This window comes from Eutrema salsugineum, unplaced genomic scaffold, assembly GCF_000478725.1.
Source record: "Eutrema salsugineum unplaced genomic scaffold, Eutsalg1_0 scaffold_7, whole genome shotgun sequence".
Classification (NCBI taxonomy): domain Eukaryota; kingdom Viridiplantae; phylum Streptophyta; class Magnoliopsida; order Brassicales; family Brassicaceae; genus Eutrema; species Eutrema salsugineum.
This window is the reverse complement of record NW_006256486.1, coordinates 413020-431040: the sequence shown is the minus strand read 5'-3', so window position 1 is coordinate 431040 and position 18021 is coordinate 413020. Positions and strand designations below refer to the sequence as shown.

Here is an 18021-nt window from a genome sequence, read left to right as displayed (position 1 = left end):
GCTGTTGCCTATTAGTTAACATAGTAATTTTGAGAATTTAAAGAGGAAATGTGAAAAGTAAAGTAATCGTTCGTAAGCGAGTCTACTAAACATTGAAACTTTGATTGTTAACAAACCCAATTTTTTCATTGATTATATACTTAACGTATCTGCTGCCTAATTATCTTCAACGATTATTTTCTTTCTTTCTTTCTAGAATACTCCTTTAAGAATTACTTTATAGTGTTTTTCATTTCATTAAAGGGTCAATTAGCCGTTTTAGTGTTTCCTTGAAATTAAACAAGTTCTGTCCCAACGTTCACGTTCACACCAAACTATGAAAATGACCAACAACCCCATTACAGGTTAATGTATAATATTTTTCTTAATGACTGTTAATTTTGATTTTTCTTCCTTTGGTCATTGCAATACTGTAATGGAATAGCACATTCGTTGTAATTATAAACAAAAATCAAACTGACAAATAAGAGGATAACAAATAAAAATAGCTGGAAAAAATTAAAAATACCAAACATATAATTATGCATAATCATAAGCTGTTTTAGTGGACCCGGAAACCATAACAAACCAAGTCTTTGCTGTTGTTTTTGTTTTCGGATTTCGAAATTAAAACGAGTTGTTATCTCTCTTTTATTTTGATTTTAATATATAACTATTTTCAGTTTCGTGAGCTGCATATAATTCTCCTTCCCATTTTTTTTAATGAATTAGCACTAACGGTTGAAGTTTTAAATCAGCAAATTAATTGTCTAAACAAGGCCGCAACGAGAAAGTGAGATTCAAAATTTTAACTTATGTTAATTATTAAATAAAAGTTTAAACTTTTTTGACCAACGCATAATGAGTTCCAATTTGGAACAATTTAACTTTGAAATTTATTGGACCGCTGGTGTGATTCAGATCTAGTTCCTTTGTTCAAAAACCTGTAATGAAAACTTTGTTTTGCATCCTATTTACAGTTTCTTAGGAAGTCATGGAGAAACAAATATTACCACCATTTCATACAATAAAAAATAGTATGGATTAGTGACTAATGCAGTTTTCTTTCTTCAATAGTACTAAATACAAATATATACTCTAACAAAAAGATAACAAATATATACGTTTTGTCTTTGAGCTTCTAATTCTTTTGTTTTTCCTCACTCAGACTAGTATTAGGCCATGATTGTTAAAAGTTTTTAAATTTATTTTTAAAAAATTTTGATTTTGAATTTTTAGTTTTTGATTTTTGCTGTAGGATTTGGTTTCTTTTTAAAACTTGAATGATGATTTTTTCTCTTTGTCCATACGTTTCTTATATTTCCGAATTCAAGAAAAATATTAGTATGACATGTAAGTAGTTTAAAACAAGCTCATTTATTCTCATAAGAGCTTAATGAAAAAAGATAAAATGGATTGAGATAAAATCAACTCATAAAGCTTTATATATTCAAATGCAAAAGAAAAAAAAAAGCTTTAACTTGTAACAAAAATCAGGTGGATTACGTTGATATAACTCTCAAGGTTACAAAAGAAGTTCTCATAAGATAAATATTTATACTTGCTAAACCCTAAACACATGGACTTCATTAACTTTGTGTTGCATACATGGGCTTGGATATAAGGATGGTATAATTCTCTCGCAAACTTGACATGGGTGGAACATTGAATACTTTTCCGCAAAGTTGTGTTTCCAAACTTAGCAATGTTGCTTTCGCCTGATGCCAAGTTTGCGAGAGAATATTAACACAAGTCCAATATGATGTTGAAACCTATGTGTTTATGGTTTTAAGCAAATCAGAGTAGTATAAATACCTGTTTTATGAGAACTATTAATGTAACCTTGAGAGTTGCTTTGTGTTCAATCAAAATCATTTTAGTCTTGATGCTCAAATGAACTATTTACCTTTCGATATTTTTAACTCTCGATCTTTTTACCTTTTGATCTTATTCAATATTCAGTAAATTCATTTAAGCAAAAATTTTACTTGTCTTGAATCTACTCACAATACCATGCGGTTAACTTTAGTACGAGTCTTTTGAAATCAAGATACAATGATTTGAAATTTATTGGGCCTCATAGCAGCCCAATATATATTTCTATAGATTTAGCTTGCGAGTTACGATTAACTTTATAGCCATTTCCTAATTTAATTGCTTAAATAAAAAGAGAAATAAAATAAAGCTAATTATTCAAGTAAACAATATGTTTTTTTCTTGAATGACAAAACGAATTATTCAAGTAAACAATATGTTTCTTTCTTAAATGACAAAACTGAGTTATTCAAGTAAACAATTGTTTGTAGATGAGAAAACTAATATTTATTAGGCTTGGGCACGGGACTAGTACTTGTCATTTTTGGTATACTTGATACTTGATTTGCCCCGTTTAAGTATCAAGATATTTGTACGTGTACTTGACTTGTTAATATCAAATACTAGTACTTACCAAATTTTTAATTACTTGCAAGTTACTTGGTTTGTCCCGTTACTTGTAAAAGTACAAATAAAATACTAAAAAAACTAAAATTTCGGGCCATATTTAATTAAAACCTATGATAATATTTAATATTTTGACCTTTAGGTTTTTGGAAAGCTTTAGATATTGAAGTCTGGCAACTTATTTATCTTTTGATAAGCATACTTTTCTTTCCTTTTTTATGTTGTAATCGATGTGGAACAAAATTAAAAAAAAAATCAGAGATTTGAAACGTGTAACGGGTCAATAAGACCAAGTAGTAACTTTTTTTTTAATACTTGATACTTGCCTTATACTTGCAAGTAATCTTCTTAAGATACTTGATACTCTACTTGATCAAAACAAGTACTTGGTTTTACGGGACAAGTACGGGTCAAGTAACGAGTACGGGATTAGTACCAAGTAATTATGCCCAGCCCTAATATTTATATATGTATATATATATGTAACTATGTAAGTGATGAAGAAAAAAATAGATGTAATAATATGAATTTGTGAAATAAAGAGATTACAAATGGATATTAGAGGCCAGAGATATGGATAAAAAGGCCACTCCTATAAGTTTGATGAAGAGTATAATTGTGTTTTTTTCTTTGAAAGGGTTTATTTCTAATCCCACGCGTATCTATGGCGCGTGAAATTCATCGCCGTAAAAGTCCAAAGTGAATCTCGAAAATCAGATGTGTTTAGCGCGTGGTACTAAATCCCTTACTGTCTTAACGCAAAATCTTAAATAAGATTTTTCTCGCCAGAAATGGAGAGATTATTATGCAGTAAACTCTGGTGTAACGTGCTCCCGTCAAAATTATACACGTGTCATAATGTAATTTGTTATTATCCGTAACGAAATTTCTCGTATTAAACACAACAGGCTAAGGCTTTTTAACTTCTAGAAGTCCATCTTGCCGTCCATTTCGTATCCGACGGTTGTCATTAACTTAAAAATGAGCAAATAAGAAAAATGTATAATAATTTATAAAAATTAGAAAAAAATGGCTAATAAAAAGGTGAGCGTCGCAGTAAAGACCAGAGAGGAGGGTAAGCAGTTCTTTTTCTTGTGTGTGTGTTTAAAGAAGATAGATAGCACAAGTCTAGTCCATAGAGAACACCCAACCAAAAAAAAAAAACAGTGTTCGATCTTCTGGTTTCATCAACCATTTAAAACAAAAATTCCAGAGAAAATCTATACACTTTCTTGGTGGAGTTTGAATCTATCTAAGAAAAAGGGAGCAACTTCATTTTGCTTTCTCTCTCTATTTTATCAAAAAAATTCATCAAATTTCTGTCTTCGGTTTCATGAAGTTTCACTCTTGTAAGTGTTTTTTAATCGTTTTGCTCTTCTTTTTGGGTTCTGCGTAAGCTATTGTCTCTGTATTTGTCTGCCAAGAAATAACTACAATGGTGGATTTGGATTTAATAGATAATTGAAGAATCGATTCTGCAGTTGTCACTCTCTTTTTTTTTTATAGAGTTTACTCTATGTTTCTAGTTTTCTTATACTATTTTGGATATTGCTACTTTGTAGTGTGATTCTGGAAGCTAAAGCCGCTGAGTTTAAATTGCAGATCTTGAGGTTAGTGAGTCTTGTTTCTACTAATTAGTTCGGATTGGTCTTCTTTATCTCTGGTCTATTTCAAATACTTGTTTAGACATCAGAAATTTGTACGACTGTAAATGGATTTTTTTCCCCTTTTGTGTGCATTTAATCTATAAAAAGGCAGGAACTTTCTCTATGCTGTTCCGATTCTTTTGCTGTCTATTTCTGGATGAATGTTTAATGTCTGAGTTAATCTCTTTGTTGGTTGTGTAAGGTTAAGTATTGTGTTATGGAAGAAGTGAAGGGACAAAGAGGAAATGGAACCACAGAGGCAGATTTTGTGTTGCAATGGGGAGAGAGGAAAAGAGTTAGATGCATGAAGGTGAAGAAAGATCAAAGCCTTACTAATGGCAAGTCAACTGATTGTTTGACTAAGCGCAAACTCATTTCGCGCGCTGTATCTTCTGAGAGAGGCTCTCCTTCTCGGCATCTTAACCGTCCAAACAAGTAAGTAGTCTGATTCAGAGCTGTTCTTCTTTGGTTGTTTTTCTAGCTTTTTGATGTAAAGCATTGTTATGTCTCTGTGGTGACAGGATCATAGATTCTCCAGGTAATGTGCGGAGATCGTTTGTGGCATCGCCTGAGAAGGAAGATAGGTACTACACAACGAGGGGTTCGATGGGTACAGATGAGACTGGAAAAATTATTAAGGAACCTGTCAAGGAAACCAAGAAACATGTGTGGCCAAAGTTGTTTATAACTTTGTCAAATAAAGAGAAGGAAGAAGATTTCTTGGCTATGAAAGGGTGCAAGCTTCCTCAAAGACCAAAGAAACGAGCCAAATTGGTTCAGAAGACATTGCTTGTGAGTCCCTTCACCACTTTTGTTCTTCATAATTCTTCCATGGACCATGGTGATGCAATTTTCATGGTATGTATGTTTCACGCAGCTGGTGAGTCCAGGTACTTGGTTATCAGATCTGTGCAAAGAGAGGTATGAAGTAAGAGAGAAGAAGACTTCAAAGAAGGTATCTGCTTGCTTTTCACTTACTTGTCTCTTCCCACAATAGATAGTGAAAACACTTGGTTTTATTTTGTGGATGCAAATATGATGTGCTAATTTCATGTTTTAATGAAGCGACCAAGAGGATTGAAGGCAATGGGGAGCATGGAAAGCGATTCAGAGTGAAGAACGGTCGAACAAAATTGGTTCGGACTTAAAGAAATATTCAAGATCTTGGTGAGGCTATGAAGGAGACGACGCACAAGGATATATTTATTTGTTTAAACACATTTTGAGAAGCTTCTCTTCTTTACCGATCAAACTATGAGCCACTTGTATTTTTGCTGATGTTTTGCTTTCGAAGCTAATCTAAGTCTTGGTAATCAAAATCACTTTTCTCAGCCTTTTTATTGTTTAACTTGTTGATTCTGCATTTAGACAGTTCATGTCTACATGATGAGAAGTGGTTAATGAATCTCTGTTTAAAAATGGATGAGCAAGAGTATGAGAACTCTAAACACAGATCAAGATGTATGAAAATTCATATATTAGAGTGGAAACGAAATTTTCCAGAGCACGCAAGAGTATGAGAATTCATATATTAGAGTGGAAACGAAATCTGCACACAGATTAGCGTCTGAATATTACAACACACCAACCAAAACTGCAGCTACCACTACCTGTTACCAAACATTTACCTAACAAGTCACAAGTCTCCTATTTCCCTTCTTGTTTTCTCAGTCACGAAGTAGTTATTCTAAATTTAATAAATCTGTACTTGTCACAATACCTACAAATTTACATTTGATGCGTGTCCTATGATCCAGATGGAATGATGGTGAGTCATGCCTGCAAAGTGCTTTCTCCAGTGCACTTTATCCTCTGAGCCGCTAGCGTTGTGCCGCAGATCAGGAAAACAACTAAAACGTTTTATTCCAAGACCTCAAAGATTCACCAGATAATGGCCAGCTATTAGATCAGATGCTGTTCACGAGGGAGTTAAGTCTAAATGTGAGGAATCGTGAGTGATATGACCAGGATGGAGCAATCCTTGCAGGAAGGTTAAGAACTTTACCTTCTCTTATGTTACACCGATTGCGGGCAAACAAGTGTTTAACATTGAGACATCAGCCGTTTGATTCCTTGAACAACACAAGCACTTGGATAACTTTCCTGGCATGCCAGCTGATGAAAAAGGAGGAGAGAGCCATCTGGCTGTAAGGGAACTACAAAGCTTCAAGGACAATGGAGGCTTTTGTGAAGACTGAAAGAACAAAAGGTGCTTCTTCCCCTGGGTGTATAGTGGTCGGGACGATAGTATAACCCTTAGGATCAGGATCAAGAACCATTTCACATGATATCTCACGGGAATTCACATAGTCTGTTCCACCAACAGATTCATGAAGAAATATGTTGTAAGCAGCACGATGTCCACGAGTCTTAAGAATCCTCATTCCAATATAGAACAACTGCGAATCATGGCTTGATTGGTAGTTACGAAATCCAGGAGTTGTTCTTGAGAAACCTACGCCCTGTAAGTAAACATTGGGAAAATGAGATTTCACCTTATCAGAGGATATGAATTACTTGGAGTGAAACAAAAAAGGTTTCCATCAAGATGTAGCATGTGCCTGAGTTAAGGTGATGAAAACATGAATCGGCAAAGATGCATCAGAACCAGTAGCCCTTAGCCGGAATTGTGGATTTTGATGCCAAGAGCTATAATCTTGGCAGCCACCCGCACTATAATTTCGCCATTGGCCATGGACTGAATAGCGCATCTCACGAGGGTATACCCGACAAACATATATCGATCTGAACTGAATCTGGAAGTCTTGCCAAGACATCCAGAATATACCTTCGTCTGACTGTTGATCAGAATGCACAGGATCAGCACGCAACATACTTTAATGGAAAGACTCATTTACATATATTTATGTGCAAGTATGTGTTTGTATGCATTTAAGTGAAGTACAATAGAAATTACCTGTGGAACATACTTCAGCTTGTGCTTCATCCTATCACTCCAGTCTGGGGATGAGTCTGACCAGGGACCATTCCACTCAACTTCATTAGCCCATGGGTTTCGGATCTGAACAAGCCTGTGCCCATCGACCTCCCTCACCTGAAGAGAGCGTAAGTCAAATTTCTAAAACGCGTTTCCCTACTCAGCATATCACAAATGCAACCAAAGCAACAGGGAATACCTGTAAGACGGAGTAAGCATGCCCTTGCACAATGCCACTGGAAGATACATGAACATCAGATCCTGATGGACTTCCAGCACCAAGTAAGAAACCCTCTTGTTTAAAGCGTAACAGTTGAGACCATAATCTGCCACTTGCAAGATCAATTTGTGCTTGAGCACTCCTCAAGTCAATCTCCTCACCAGCACCTCCAGTTAGGTCAACAAGAGCGTCCTGAACCAGTCCCCCCTCCAGTGCCTCATAAGAACCATGGAGCTTGGCGTATGCTTTCTCCACTATGGAGACCCAGAGTTCATTAAGTTTTTTGCTAGTAGCAAAGGCTGGTTTACCAGGTGATTCACATGGAATCCAGTCATCGATAACAACGGGAACCCACTCACCCTGCAAGTAGAAAGCAAGTAAACTTGAAACTTCTGACTGTATGGAAATCATAAAGGAAGCTACAACAATCTATCATCATGAGAGCAAGGCAGCACAGTGAATTTTTATTTTGAGATAACAACCTGAATACAAAAGCGAACAGTGTAGATTCCTTCCTCGTTGTATTCAGGAGTAATAATCACTTCAGATATTCGAGAAGCCTCTGTCAGAACTGCAACAGCGCTTAAAAACCAACAATCGCCTAAACGCCCCTATAGAACAAGTTAAACCAATGATAACAATAAATCTCGGGATCATTCTGAATCAAATGCGTACAACAAGAAGAACTTGGTCAAGAAGAATATTTCGTGCATCAGAGGGAGGTGTCACATATTTATAAAAGTGATCAAACCTGGCAAACATCTGATGGATTTGCAGCCCCAGAGAACAGGCAGGGATGAGAATCACTACCGTTCTCTTTCACAATAGAATCAGGTCTCATCCATTCAGAAACAACCTGAATTGTGACAAGCGCAAAAGGTTAGAATGCCCATCAAATTGTTAATTTTTTAGTCCACTTGAAGGGGGATTATGAATTCAAAACAAAATAATCACACGACGAGTCAAAATGTTCAACCAATAACAGAAGGAGAAGAATTTCATAATCCATACCTGCAATTTTGAAGGGGGGTTTTGTGTATCCACAAATAAAGAGCGATCATTTGGAGGAAACTCCTGGTCAGTAAATTGCTTATCCCCTCGTGCAGAGAGAGCTTCTTTGACAGCCAACTCAACTGAACGCATTCTCTGATTTATTTCTTCTTGTGTCTCCATCCTGGGTTTCCTGTATCTTCTAGCAAACGAATCGACACTAAAAAGAAAATCCCGACCTGATCTTCTTTTCCTCCCACTGGAATATTGTCCATCCCAATCTACATCATCCCTATCATAGAGATCAACATCAGCAGGATCACTATCCCAACCATCGACCTGGTAAAAGAGAAAAGAAGACCAATGAGAATCAGCATGAGCTTAAACAATAGCCTCCACAAATCATGAAAAATATGCCAACATTCAACAGGAGAAAACATACTCTGGGTGGTGAATCCGTCCATTGCCAATTGTCATCAGACAAATCAATCATGTCTAAGTCAGCCATGCCAATGGCTGCATGCAAAGAAGCGGCCTCATCTTCAGTTAAACATTTTCCCCAAAGGAAAACATCCATTATATGCATCTTTGACTCGGCTCCATCACTATCTGATCTGCCGAATGCATCGACATCTATAGGTGGCCTCACACCCAACCAAACTTCAGCGCCTTGTTCCCAAACGGCACTACCAATACTTAGAGGTAACCCAGTCTGGTAGCCATCGAATCCACCATCTAAGTAACAAGTAGCCTCCCCCGCATCAGCGTCAATAGTGATTGTCACTGTATGCCACCTGAAAGATCATGAGAAATAGTATCACAAAAGTCGTACAATAAAAATCTGACAATACGGATACTGAGGGGACAAAAAAAGGCAGACCTTCCATCAGTTATGCTAGTTGCACCAATATACCACTCTCTGGCAACGGTTGTCTGCCTCTCACCTTTAGTGATCAACCTAAGGCCAACTTGGCCAGCCTCAATTCCTTGCTCAGAACCAGCAACCAGAATCTCCCAACATACTTTCTTTTGATATTCAGTGCCAAAAAGACATACGGGTCCAGAATCGGGTTGAATCATTGCTGTAATGGATAAGCTAATCTTCTGACTTTGACAGACACTCAAGTCCATTTGGCCGCAATGTTTACCACTTATCATAGGTTCATCGTCAAGAACACAAACTCCCCCAGGAATTCCAGTCTGGAAATAAGTTTTATTAGTTAATTATCCAGTGGTCAGCTTCAATAGAAAGTACACTTACAAAATAAAATTAAAAGTTACCAGTTGTGCACGTCGGTCTAGTTGAGCAGTGCGTATCCTACGTGCAATACCCGAGACTCTCTCTCTTGCAAAGGAATCCTCAAGGACAGAATCACCCCCAACAGCACGTATGGCGGCTGCCATGGCTGCTGCCTCTCTGCTACCAGCATTAGGAATAGATGGAATAAGGGAGGCTTCAATTTCCTTCCATTTGCGCTCTTCCTTTTCCAAAAGAGCTTTCCTTCTTTCTTTACCTCTCCCTTCTTCCTCACGTCTCTGCATAAGGATTTCCTCTTCCATCTCTTTCTCTCTCAGATAACTTGTGTTTACAGCACAGGGAAAAAAATAAGCAACAAGTCTTGAGTATTCAGCTTCATTAAACCACTAATTGAAAGAAACGTGTACCTCTCTTGGATAATTTCAAATTGTCTTCTATCCTCTGGTTTCCATTTACTGATTTTTCTGGCACTTAAGTCAGAGAACCCAATGCTATCTAAGAATAGTCGCAAGCGTACCTCATCCTACAACATCATGGTAATCTTGTCTTAGGAAAAATAAATAGAGAAGAGTATATGAAAAGTTAGAATCAGGACTCACCTGAATACTCTCCGCCTTAGCTGTCAAACCTAACAATAACAATAAATAACCACCAAACTTGTCCCACATGTACACCCACTCTGTATCAATTGCCTCTTCCAGTGCCAAAACCCTTGCATGGGCACACATGTCTCTTCTGTAATCCACATTTGTAGCTGGTTCATGACGGAATCTTTTCCTGCATTGCATTCTGTAGAAGAACGATCCAGCAACTCTTTCTTCATTCCTGAGACGATCCCTTAATTTCACGACATCATCTCTAGGAAGCACAGAGTTCCCTGCTTTATCACGCATTGCAGAGGGGTCCCCAACCAGAAGAGCTGCAGAGCTGGCGGACCTTTGGGGAGCTGAATATGTTCCGGACAAAGCATTTCTTGTCTGTCATTAAGAAGTTGCAAAAGGCGTAAGAAATTATGCATCCCATTGAGCTCTATTGTATGTGAATGTGTTAAATTAAAACAGAATATATCAAAATAAATTTTGAAGAAGAACACTAAGAAAGACGGTAGAATTTAACGTACTTTAGTGGCAGATCGAGATATAGCCTGCACTACAGTATCCTTGCTAAGAAAACGTACAGCAACTTCCATCATCTGGAGACCATCAGACGAATTTTACATACAATGAGGAAATTGAATTACCAACCAATAAACTTTATTCTAAGGAACAGAAAGATCAAAAAACAAGAACACTAACCTCAAGAGTCAAACACGGACGAGAAACAGCAAACCCAAAGGCTACTACAAGGGTGATAGCTGATACAGCAGCACCAGCAAACGGAGGATATATTATCAGACTAGCAACAACACCCCACCCTTCTGTTGCCAATGCAATTCCATACAGGACGAGAAATGCAGCACTGAATAAATCCCAAGGCAATCCACACAAAGCAATATGAAAGTTTTCATCAGCTTTATCTTTAATGGTCATTAATTCAGAACAACAGAGAACATATCCGAAGAACAGCAAGGAAATAGATTACGAGTAACTATTTAAAGTACTCAAGTGGCTGAACATACCTGACATTCTTTCCACAATCCGCATGAGCATCATAGACATACACTGGTAGAACCCTTGGAGAATATACAACGATTGGTGGTGATAAAAGAACCTAAGAAAAAAAAAATATATAGTTAAGTGACTAAATACATGAACACAAGAACCACAGTTCTGTTGAACTGTTAAGGGAAGGTTAATGAACTCACAGCTAATGCTCTTCCAGCCAACAAAAACAGGAATGTAAAATAACCAACAGATGCTCCAGCAAATGGTTTATCTGCAAAGTAAACATGTATGAAATTGATCTATTAGTAGGGTAGGTCTCACCGCTACAAAGAGTCTAAAATAAGAGATGGGCAAGCCTCACCTTGAAACCATCCAACAAGGAATGCGGCCAAACCCAAAAGAAAGGCAAGAAAGCAGACAAAGGATGTCTGTTTCCTGGTCAAATAGAAATTGTTTGATGCCCAAAGATGGATAACACCAATAGCTACCACTATAAGGAGAAGAACTAAGAGAAACGACACGCCTATCTGTTATATTTGAAACACAAAAGATGTATCAGATTAATCAAGTTCAGCCAAAAGCTTCGGAATTGTGTCAGCAACTTCGCACTTACCGTCCATGGTTTGACTACAATAATCACAGCTGCTATCGCACCAAAAAGAAGAAGAAGACCTATAGAAACAAAAACATATACACCTCGAGATAATATCCAACAATCGTCCTTCCTGCAAAGAACAATCACAAAAATAATTAAAAAGGCTATTTCATTGAAACTGAGAGTAAGGTTTAACAGGCAATGAGAAGAAATAGTCATGCACCATTTAACCATCCCACAGCACAGTGAAAGTAGCGCCGGAATGCATGCAAGTGGAAGCAAAGCCGCAAGAAAATCGCCCTTCGTGGGTAACTGATCCTCTCTAGATTTCACAACCTCCAAATACGATGTTCCACAAAATGCCACGAGAACAACTAGAAAGTTGATGAAAAGGCATATAAAGATCAGTTCGAGAAGAAAGAAAGCCCACCCAAACATAGAGCAAACTAACAGAAACACAAATTACCTGAGAATATCACGAGACAGACAGCAGAAGAATGGGAGAACCTATATGTTGCAAACCATGAGACTATTGGAAGAATGGCGGTAACTAGTAAAGCAATTCCAGATGCCATCGCCCAACCAAGGTATACAGAAGATGTATATGGTGACGTGAAGTTATTTTCTCTGGCACTAAACAACTTGTACTTCAAATCATCCAAAGGTTTAGCAGAAATAGTTGCACCAAGAGCAATTACAGATCCCGCAAACACCACAACACAAATCCAAAGAATAAACCCCTAAATGAAAAGAAATGTTATTTAGAAATACTTATTTGACATAGAGAGACACTAGCCATTAGGAAAGGGAAAATAGACAGACCTTCATCCTAGGAGATCGTGATTCTCTTGGTTGATCCCCACATGATAATTGTGGAACCAAAAACTGATACCCATTATGCATCCATATAGGAACAGCAATAGAAAGGCATGCTGCCATGAGGGGCACAGTCAAGGATATTCCCAAAAGTACTGACGATTTACTGCAAAATTGAAGCAGACACGATTTTTGTAATGAAGCAATCGAAACATGACCATGTGAGAAAAGTTGATAGCAGTTCAGTAAAGGACATAATCCCAAGTACCTCAAGAAAGAGAGTGATAATCCAACTGATGTGCTCAGCAGCCAGGCAACAAAGCCATACTGGAAATATAGAAACGAATGCTATTTAGAACACTTAAAACATCACATGGTACCTGCATTGTCCACAACAAGTACTACTGAACATACCAAACTAAAGAGAGAAGCAATACCTTGCGGGATTTTGATGTCAATGCCATTTCCTCAACTTGAAGCGACCGAAGAAAAGCCATTATTGAACAGACAACAGGTGACAGCAGGAGGACAGAGAAACCAAATTCGAACTACAATTAGGTAAGAAGTGAGTTAGCAAAGATACAAATACTCTTCATTAATGTAACAAGTATCAACTTGAGAAAATGGGTAGCAATTTGCACCCAAAAAAATTCCCAGTGACTTGAATCAGAGGGTGAAACTCACCTGTTGATGACTAGAATTTATAATTGTTATGGTCTTCGGACGAAAAATAGCCACAATGATTGTTTCAAGAATAAAGACAAGACTAAAGAGTCCCCATGCTCTCTCTGGTGTTCCCGCTACATGGTGCAGAACAAGTCTGGACAGCTTAAGCCACTTCTCGAGCCCCCGGAGCCTCAATTCTTCGGATAGAGAAATCTGATTTGGCAGAGTATTGTCAACACTGTTTGAGTCAATGATTGTAATATCAGTGTTGTCGCGGTGATCTCTATCTGCATCCAAACTACTCCTCTGAAGTAATGCCAATATGGTTGGATCCAAGTTTTTCTCCTTCAACATCACAGCAAAGTTAGGGTCTAGCCCCTTGTCTTGCAACAAATTCGCCAGTTCAAGATCACCTTCTTTTGCTCTCTTTTTAAGCATTGATGTTATCCTAGGATCGTTTAACTGTTCCTGAAAAGCAAGAGCCAAATTCAAATCCAAAATCTGCTGGTTTGCAGAATTCGATGTGCTAGACTCATAGCCTTGGCTGTCAAGCCCACTGCTGGAACAAACGACCACGGCGTTATTCTGATCAGAAACTTTGTCCAGAAAATTAGACGTTCCTGCTTCAGGCTCTTGGACGACAGAACGACATGAGCTACTACGTAAACCTAAGCTTGGTCTTCCACTTTCTATGCTTTTTTCACTATTGATGCCCTCTTGAGAACTGCCCGTTCGAGTTAGATTTTCAGTCGTGCACGATTCTGTGGTACGATTAGCTTCGTTAGTACAACCAACATGGCCTGCATCGATACTACTACTTCTCTTAATACTTGAGCCACAACCATCTGAAGAACTTGATGAACTATTCTGCTCTTTTCTTCGGAAACCTTCTCTCAACCGGATCACTGTGCTCTGTAAGGCATCTCTTCTCGCAGCTGATGGATCTGTTATCGATAGATGACGGGAAACAGCAGCACCTGATAAAACCGATGCTACAAAAATGTAACTAATACAATGCCCTAGGTACCTGCAACAACAGAAAACATAATATGTTACATGCCTTTTAGGGAACAAACTTTAGTCTATTAATAAGTAATAAGGTTTTAGCTCAAATACAAACCAGTAGTGTATGCCAAAGCATATTAGGAAAAGACGAGATGTGCCAGCAACAAAAAGTGCCAGAACACGATTTTGGAGAAGCTTAAACCCATACAAACATGCCCCAATATTCCAGTCTACATGAAAATATTAAATATGAGGATGAGTTAGAAATAATCCAATCCTGTTTCTGCTCCAAATATATGCAACAAATTTTATCTTTGTACCAAGAACAATAACTGCAGCTGATGTAATGCCTCCGAGCCAACGTGATTCCCTAGCTGTTAGACCATATAGGACTGAGTAAGCAAGGAGAACTATGAGTGATCCTAGGTATAGGAGGCCGAGATGTGAAGCCCTACAAATATGCAAGAAAACAAAAAAGCAGATGTTTAAATTATGTCGCAGTTACGAACTGCAGCTGATAAAGGAAAAAAAGCATGAGAACACTTCAGTTCAGCAATGAACATATCATATGACTGAAAGTAACGAAATATCACTTGAGTTACTAGCCCAGAATCCTCTTCAGATTACAGTTGGTTCCCAATATTTAATAGCTTGTTAATTCAGGACCAGTTATTAAGCAAGGGGGCAGCTACGCCAGAAAATTATTAAATTTACAGGTAAAGAGCAATAAGAACTTACCTGCTGGTTTGCCGGGGATATAATTCATTGGGATCAGGTGGTTCTGGCAAACAAGCCACGGGGCCAATCTCTATACAATCTGAATAAGCAAATTTGTATGCCCTTCTTACATATTCGTCCACATCTAACCCGTTTCCTGTGGTGATGAAAAATTCGAGCAATTCAACAACTTAGATTGAGGATGGAAAGTCAAAAACTTCGGATGTTAATCGACATGGAAGAGTAGATTTTTGCTACTATGAAGAATTAAGGAGACTGACTAAGTTAAATAAGAACTGGAAAGCCATGTAAGAATTGGGAAAGCTTTACCATTAAAGACCATGCGGCAGATAAAGAGCATGTTTATTGCCAACGCGATTGCCGAGACACCAAAAAAGAAACCAGAAGGAGAATACTGCTGAGATGCATGCGCACCAGCCGTAACATAAACAGCACAAAGTTCATAGGCACAAAGTAAGGCAACACCAAGAAGGAGAAGTAACGCAACAGCTCCTGTTTAGCCAAGGGAGAAAGAAAGAAAGAAACACGTTCAATAGGTCATTCACGATAAGTACTGACTAAAACAGCCTATGATAAGCCCAGTAGTTCTCGTTCCTACATCGGCTACTTCGTGTACTATCATTACCACCAGTATTATCAACCATACAATGCCAAAAGAATCTTGTGAAAGAAAGTCAGAATGAGCTGATCGTAAACCTACTTGAGCTTTGCCACTGTGTCCTCCACCAAAGCATGATCGAGTAGAATGCCAGTAAAAGAGCTGTTCCAGCCATTATTATTGCAAGCCCAATGATATCTCGATCCAATATAACAATCAGCCAACAGCCCCAAGCAATCAAGATTGCAATAGGGGATACTACCACAACCCAAGCAACAAGAGATAGAAAACCACATACTGCATCTAGCTGAGGACCTTGCAATACTTTTGGCCATTTTCTAGCAAAGATCCAGCTGCAAAAACAGAAGGCATTCCAAAATCATTGACTCAACTATGGTCCTAGCTCAAATACTAGACAGATATAGTAACTCCACGGATTATCCATCAAGCGCCATAGATAACTTAACAACACCTAGAGTTTGCCCCAATATGTGGATTCATTTACCTATAGAGCCGCCATGGCCGCCAATTAACTGCCCAGAGTATCCAAAACGAACCCGAACCGAAAACCGCGAAAAGGGTACCCGAAATTACACAAGCAAGTAAGAGTCCTCGCTCATCCCCTTCCATGGCTTCTTCTCCCACCTACAACGGCATGCAACTCGGGAATCAAAATTCTATCACAGGGAAGCTAAAAGCTCAAGCTTGCACCGAAAAGCTCGGATGCGCAGCTCAAAATCAAGCCGAAATTTCGCAACCCTGTTTAAATGGGGATCCATACCTACTTGACCGAAATGAGCTTACTATGCAGTGGCATGACGGTGAAAATAGAAGCAGAAGGGATCGCTAAAACCCGAATTTTTCAGCTCCTCAAGCAAAATGAGGCAACTTTGGGTACAGATTTGGGGTTTTTTTTCCTTCACTAGGGTTTTAATTTCAGAGAATTAAGCTGTAAAGTAGGCAAAGGAGAAAGCAAGAAACTAAGTTAGGGCTCACTCCTGAGAGCTTGTGAAACAGAAATTCACTTCCTTTTAGGGTTTTCTTGCTATTTTGTAAGAAAATGTTGGAGGGTTTTTTTGAATAAATCTCAGAGAATTTTTCTCAGGTTTTGGGAATGGATAGAGAGAAGGTAAGATTAAAACCCTACCCTCGAATGTGTGTGTGTGAACCGTAAGTTAAAAAAAAAAAAGCTACAACCTTTCTTCTCTCTCTCTCTCCTCGAAGAACGACGTACAGTGTATTGTGTAGAGACTAGAGAGAGAAAAGTGCCTGTGGAGAAAAAAAAATAATTAATATAAAAATGAATTAAAAAAGCTATGGCTTTGTCCGAACAAAACACTAACGCCCGTGTAATCCACGAACCAATGAGATATCACGTGATTGAAAACGCCCTGAGTGTTTATTTTCGTCAGTGAAATGGAATGATTTGGAGCAGTTTAATTACGGATTTTGCAAATTGCAATATATTAGTAACATTTGTAAAATGGAATGATTTAATTTGAAGTATTTTAATTACGGAGTACTGTATATGTTCTTAAACTACCTATCCATGAATACACAACGACTGAGTACACAAAACCAACAGGTTTGTTTTCATTTTTGTAAACGAACACAATAGTGATTAGTGTGATTAAACTGATAATATAGTACCTAACCCATCTTTTTATACAATGACATAATCACTTAATAAATACGATTAAGTCTATTCAGGTTATACGCTCAAAGCTCATAACCAGGAAAAAGAAGTGGAATACCGATGTCTCTGTCACAAAATTTAAAACATCCAACTATATAATATAATACAAATGAGAATTTTAAATGCGTTTCTTTTCATAAGTTTATTAACTAAATCAAAGCCGATTAAGTCAAAGATAGTCTACTGAACCTAGAAGACCATATTGATTTTCAAAAGGCATACATTATTTGGAATAAGTAAAAGATAAATTTAAATTCACAATTTCTTATAAAAACAAATTATTCTTATTAAAATCAAACATATATAAGATATTATCAAGCTTAACATTATTTTGCAATTTATGATCAAAAATATAAGAAGGAAAGTCTTATTTTGATGGCTTGATGCTTTAAAAAGGTTACAAGAAAATCGATGTTGTGAAATTACAAATATATTTACATAGAATTTGGAGACTGTATATGGATACTCATATAAGTTCTTAATGCTCATTTATGAAATCTTTTGTTTTTTCTTTTACCAAAACTATAATGTGAAAACAGTGTAACAAGGAAAATATCATTCACCCATATGCAAAAGACCATCATCCAAGAGACAGTTCATGAATCAGTCATCACCAACTACACGTTCAACTGTAATCCATGATCACTTTTTAGACCATATCTCTCTCTCTCTCTCTCTCGCTCTCTCTCTCTCTCTCTCTCTCTCTCTCTCTCTCTCTCTCTCTCTCTCTCTCTCTCTCCAAATGTGAAACCAAATTCAACAACAAAAAGCAATGAGAAACAAAATAAAACGTCTTATAGTCAAAAAAGGGAATTAGGGAGTAGATTATG

The 18021-nt window shown here is 37.6% G+C and overlaps 2 protein-coding genes across 2 annotated transcripts; one reads left to right on the top strand and one right to left on the bottom strand.

Annotated features, from left to right (window-relative positions):
- Positions 1–3495: 3495 nt before the first annotated feature.
- LOC18011128 lies at positions 3496–5400 on the top strand. The gene is made up of 6 exons (XM_006392584.2): positions 3496–3770; positions 3984–4031; positions 4270–4502; positions 4589–4859; positions 4945–5022; positions 5133–5400. The coding sequence occupies exons 3-6, from the start codon at positions 4285–4287 to the stop codon at positions 5181–5183; spliced, it is 618 nt and encodes a 205-aa protein (XP_006392646.1). The 5' UTR covers positions 3496–3770; positions 3984–4031; positions 4270–4284; the 3' UTR covers positions 5184–5400.
- Positions 5401–5580: 180 nt separating this feature from the next.
- Positions 5581–16684, bottom strand: LOC18011127 (calpain-type cysteine protease DEK1). The gene is made up of 31 exons (XM_006392583.2): positions 16277–16684; positions 16001–16140; positions 15598–15848; positions 15207–15389; positions 14898–15033; positions 14480–14610; positions 14275–14389; positions 13173–14181; positions 12926–13036; positions 12757–12815; positions 12495–12654; positions 12139–12412; positions 11896–12046; positions 11691–11802; positions 11439–11604; positions 11278–11348; positions 11092–11183; positions 10769–10931; positions 10594–10665; positions 10073–10450; positions 9881–9996; positions 9497–9794; positions 9096–9415; positions 8658–9009; positions 8237–8554; positions 7977–8081; positions 7708–7836; positions 7205–7585; positions 6985–7122; positions 6629–6865; positions 5581–6529 (listed from the first exon to the last, which is right to left on the bottom strand). The coding sequence occupies exons 2-31, from the start codon at positions 16123–16125 to the stop codon at positions 6224–6226; spliced, it is 6459 nt and encodes a 2152-aa protein (XP_006392645.1). The 5' UTR covers positions 16126–16140; positions 16277–16684; the 3' UTR covers positions 5581–6223.
- Positions 16685–18021: the final 1337 nt, after the last annotated feature.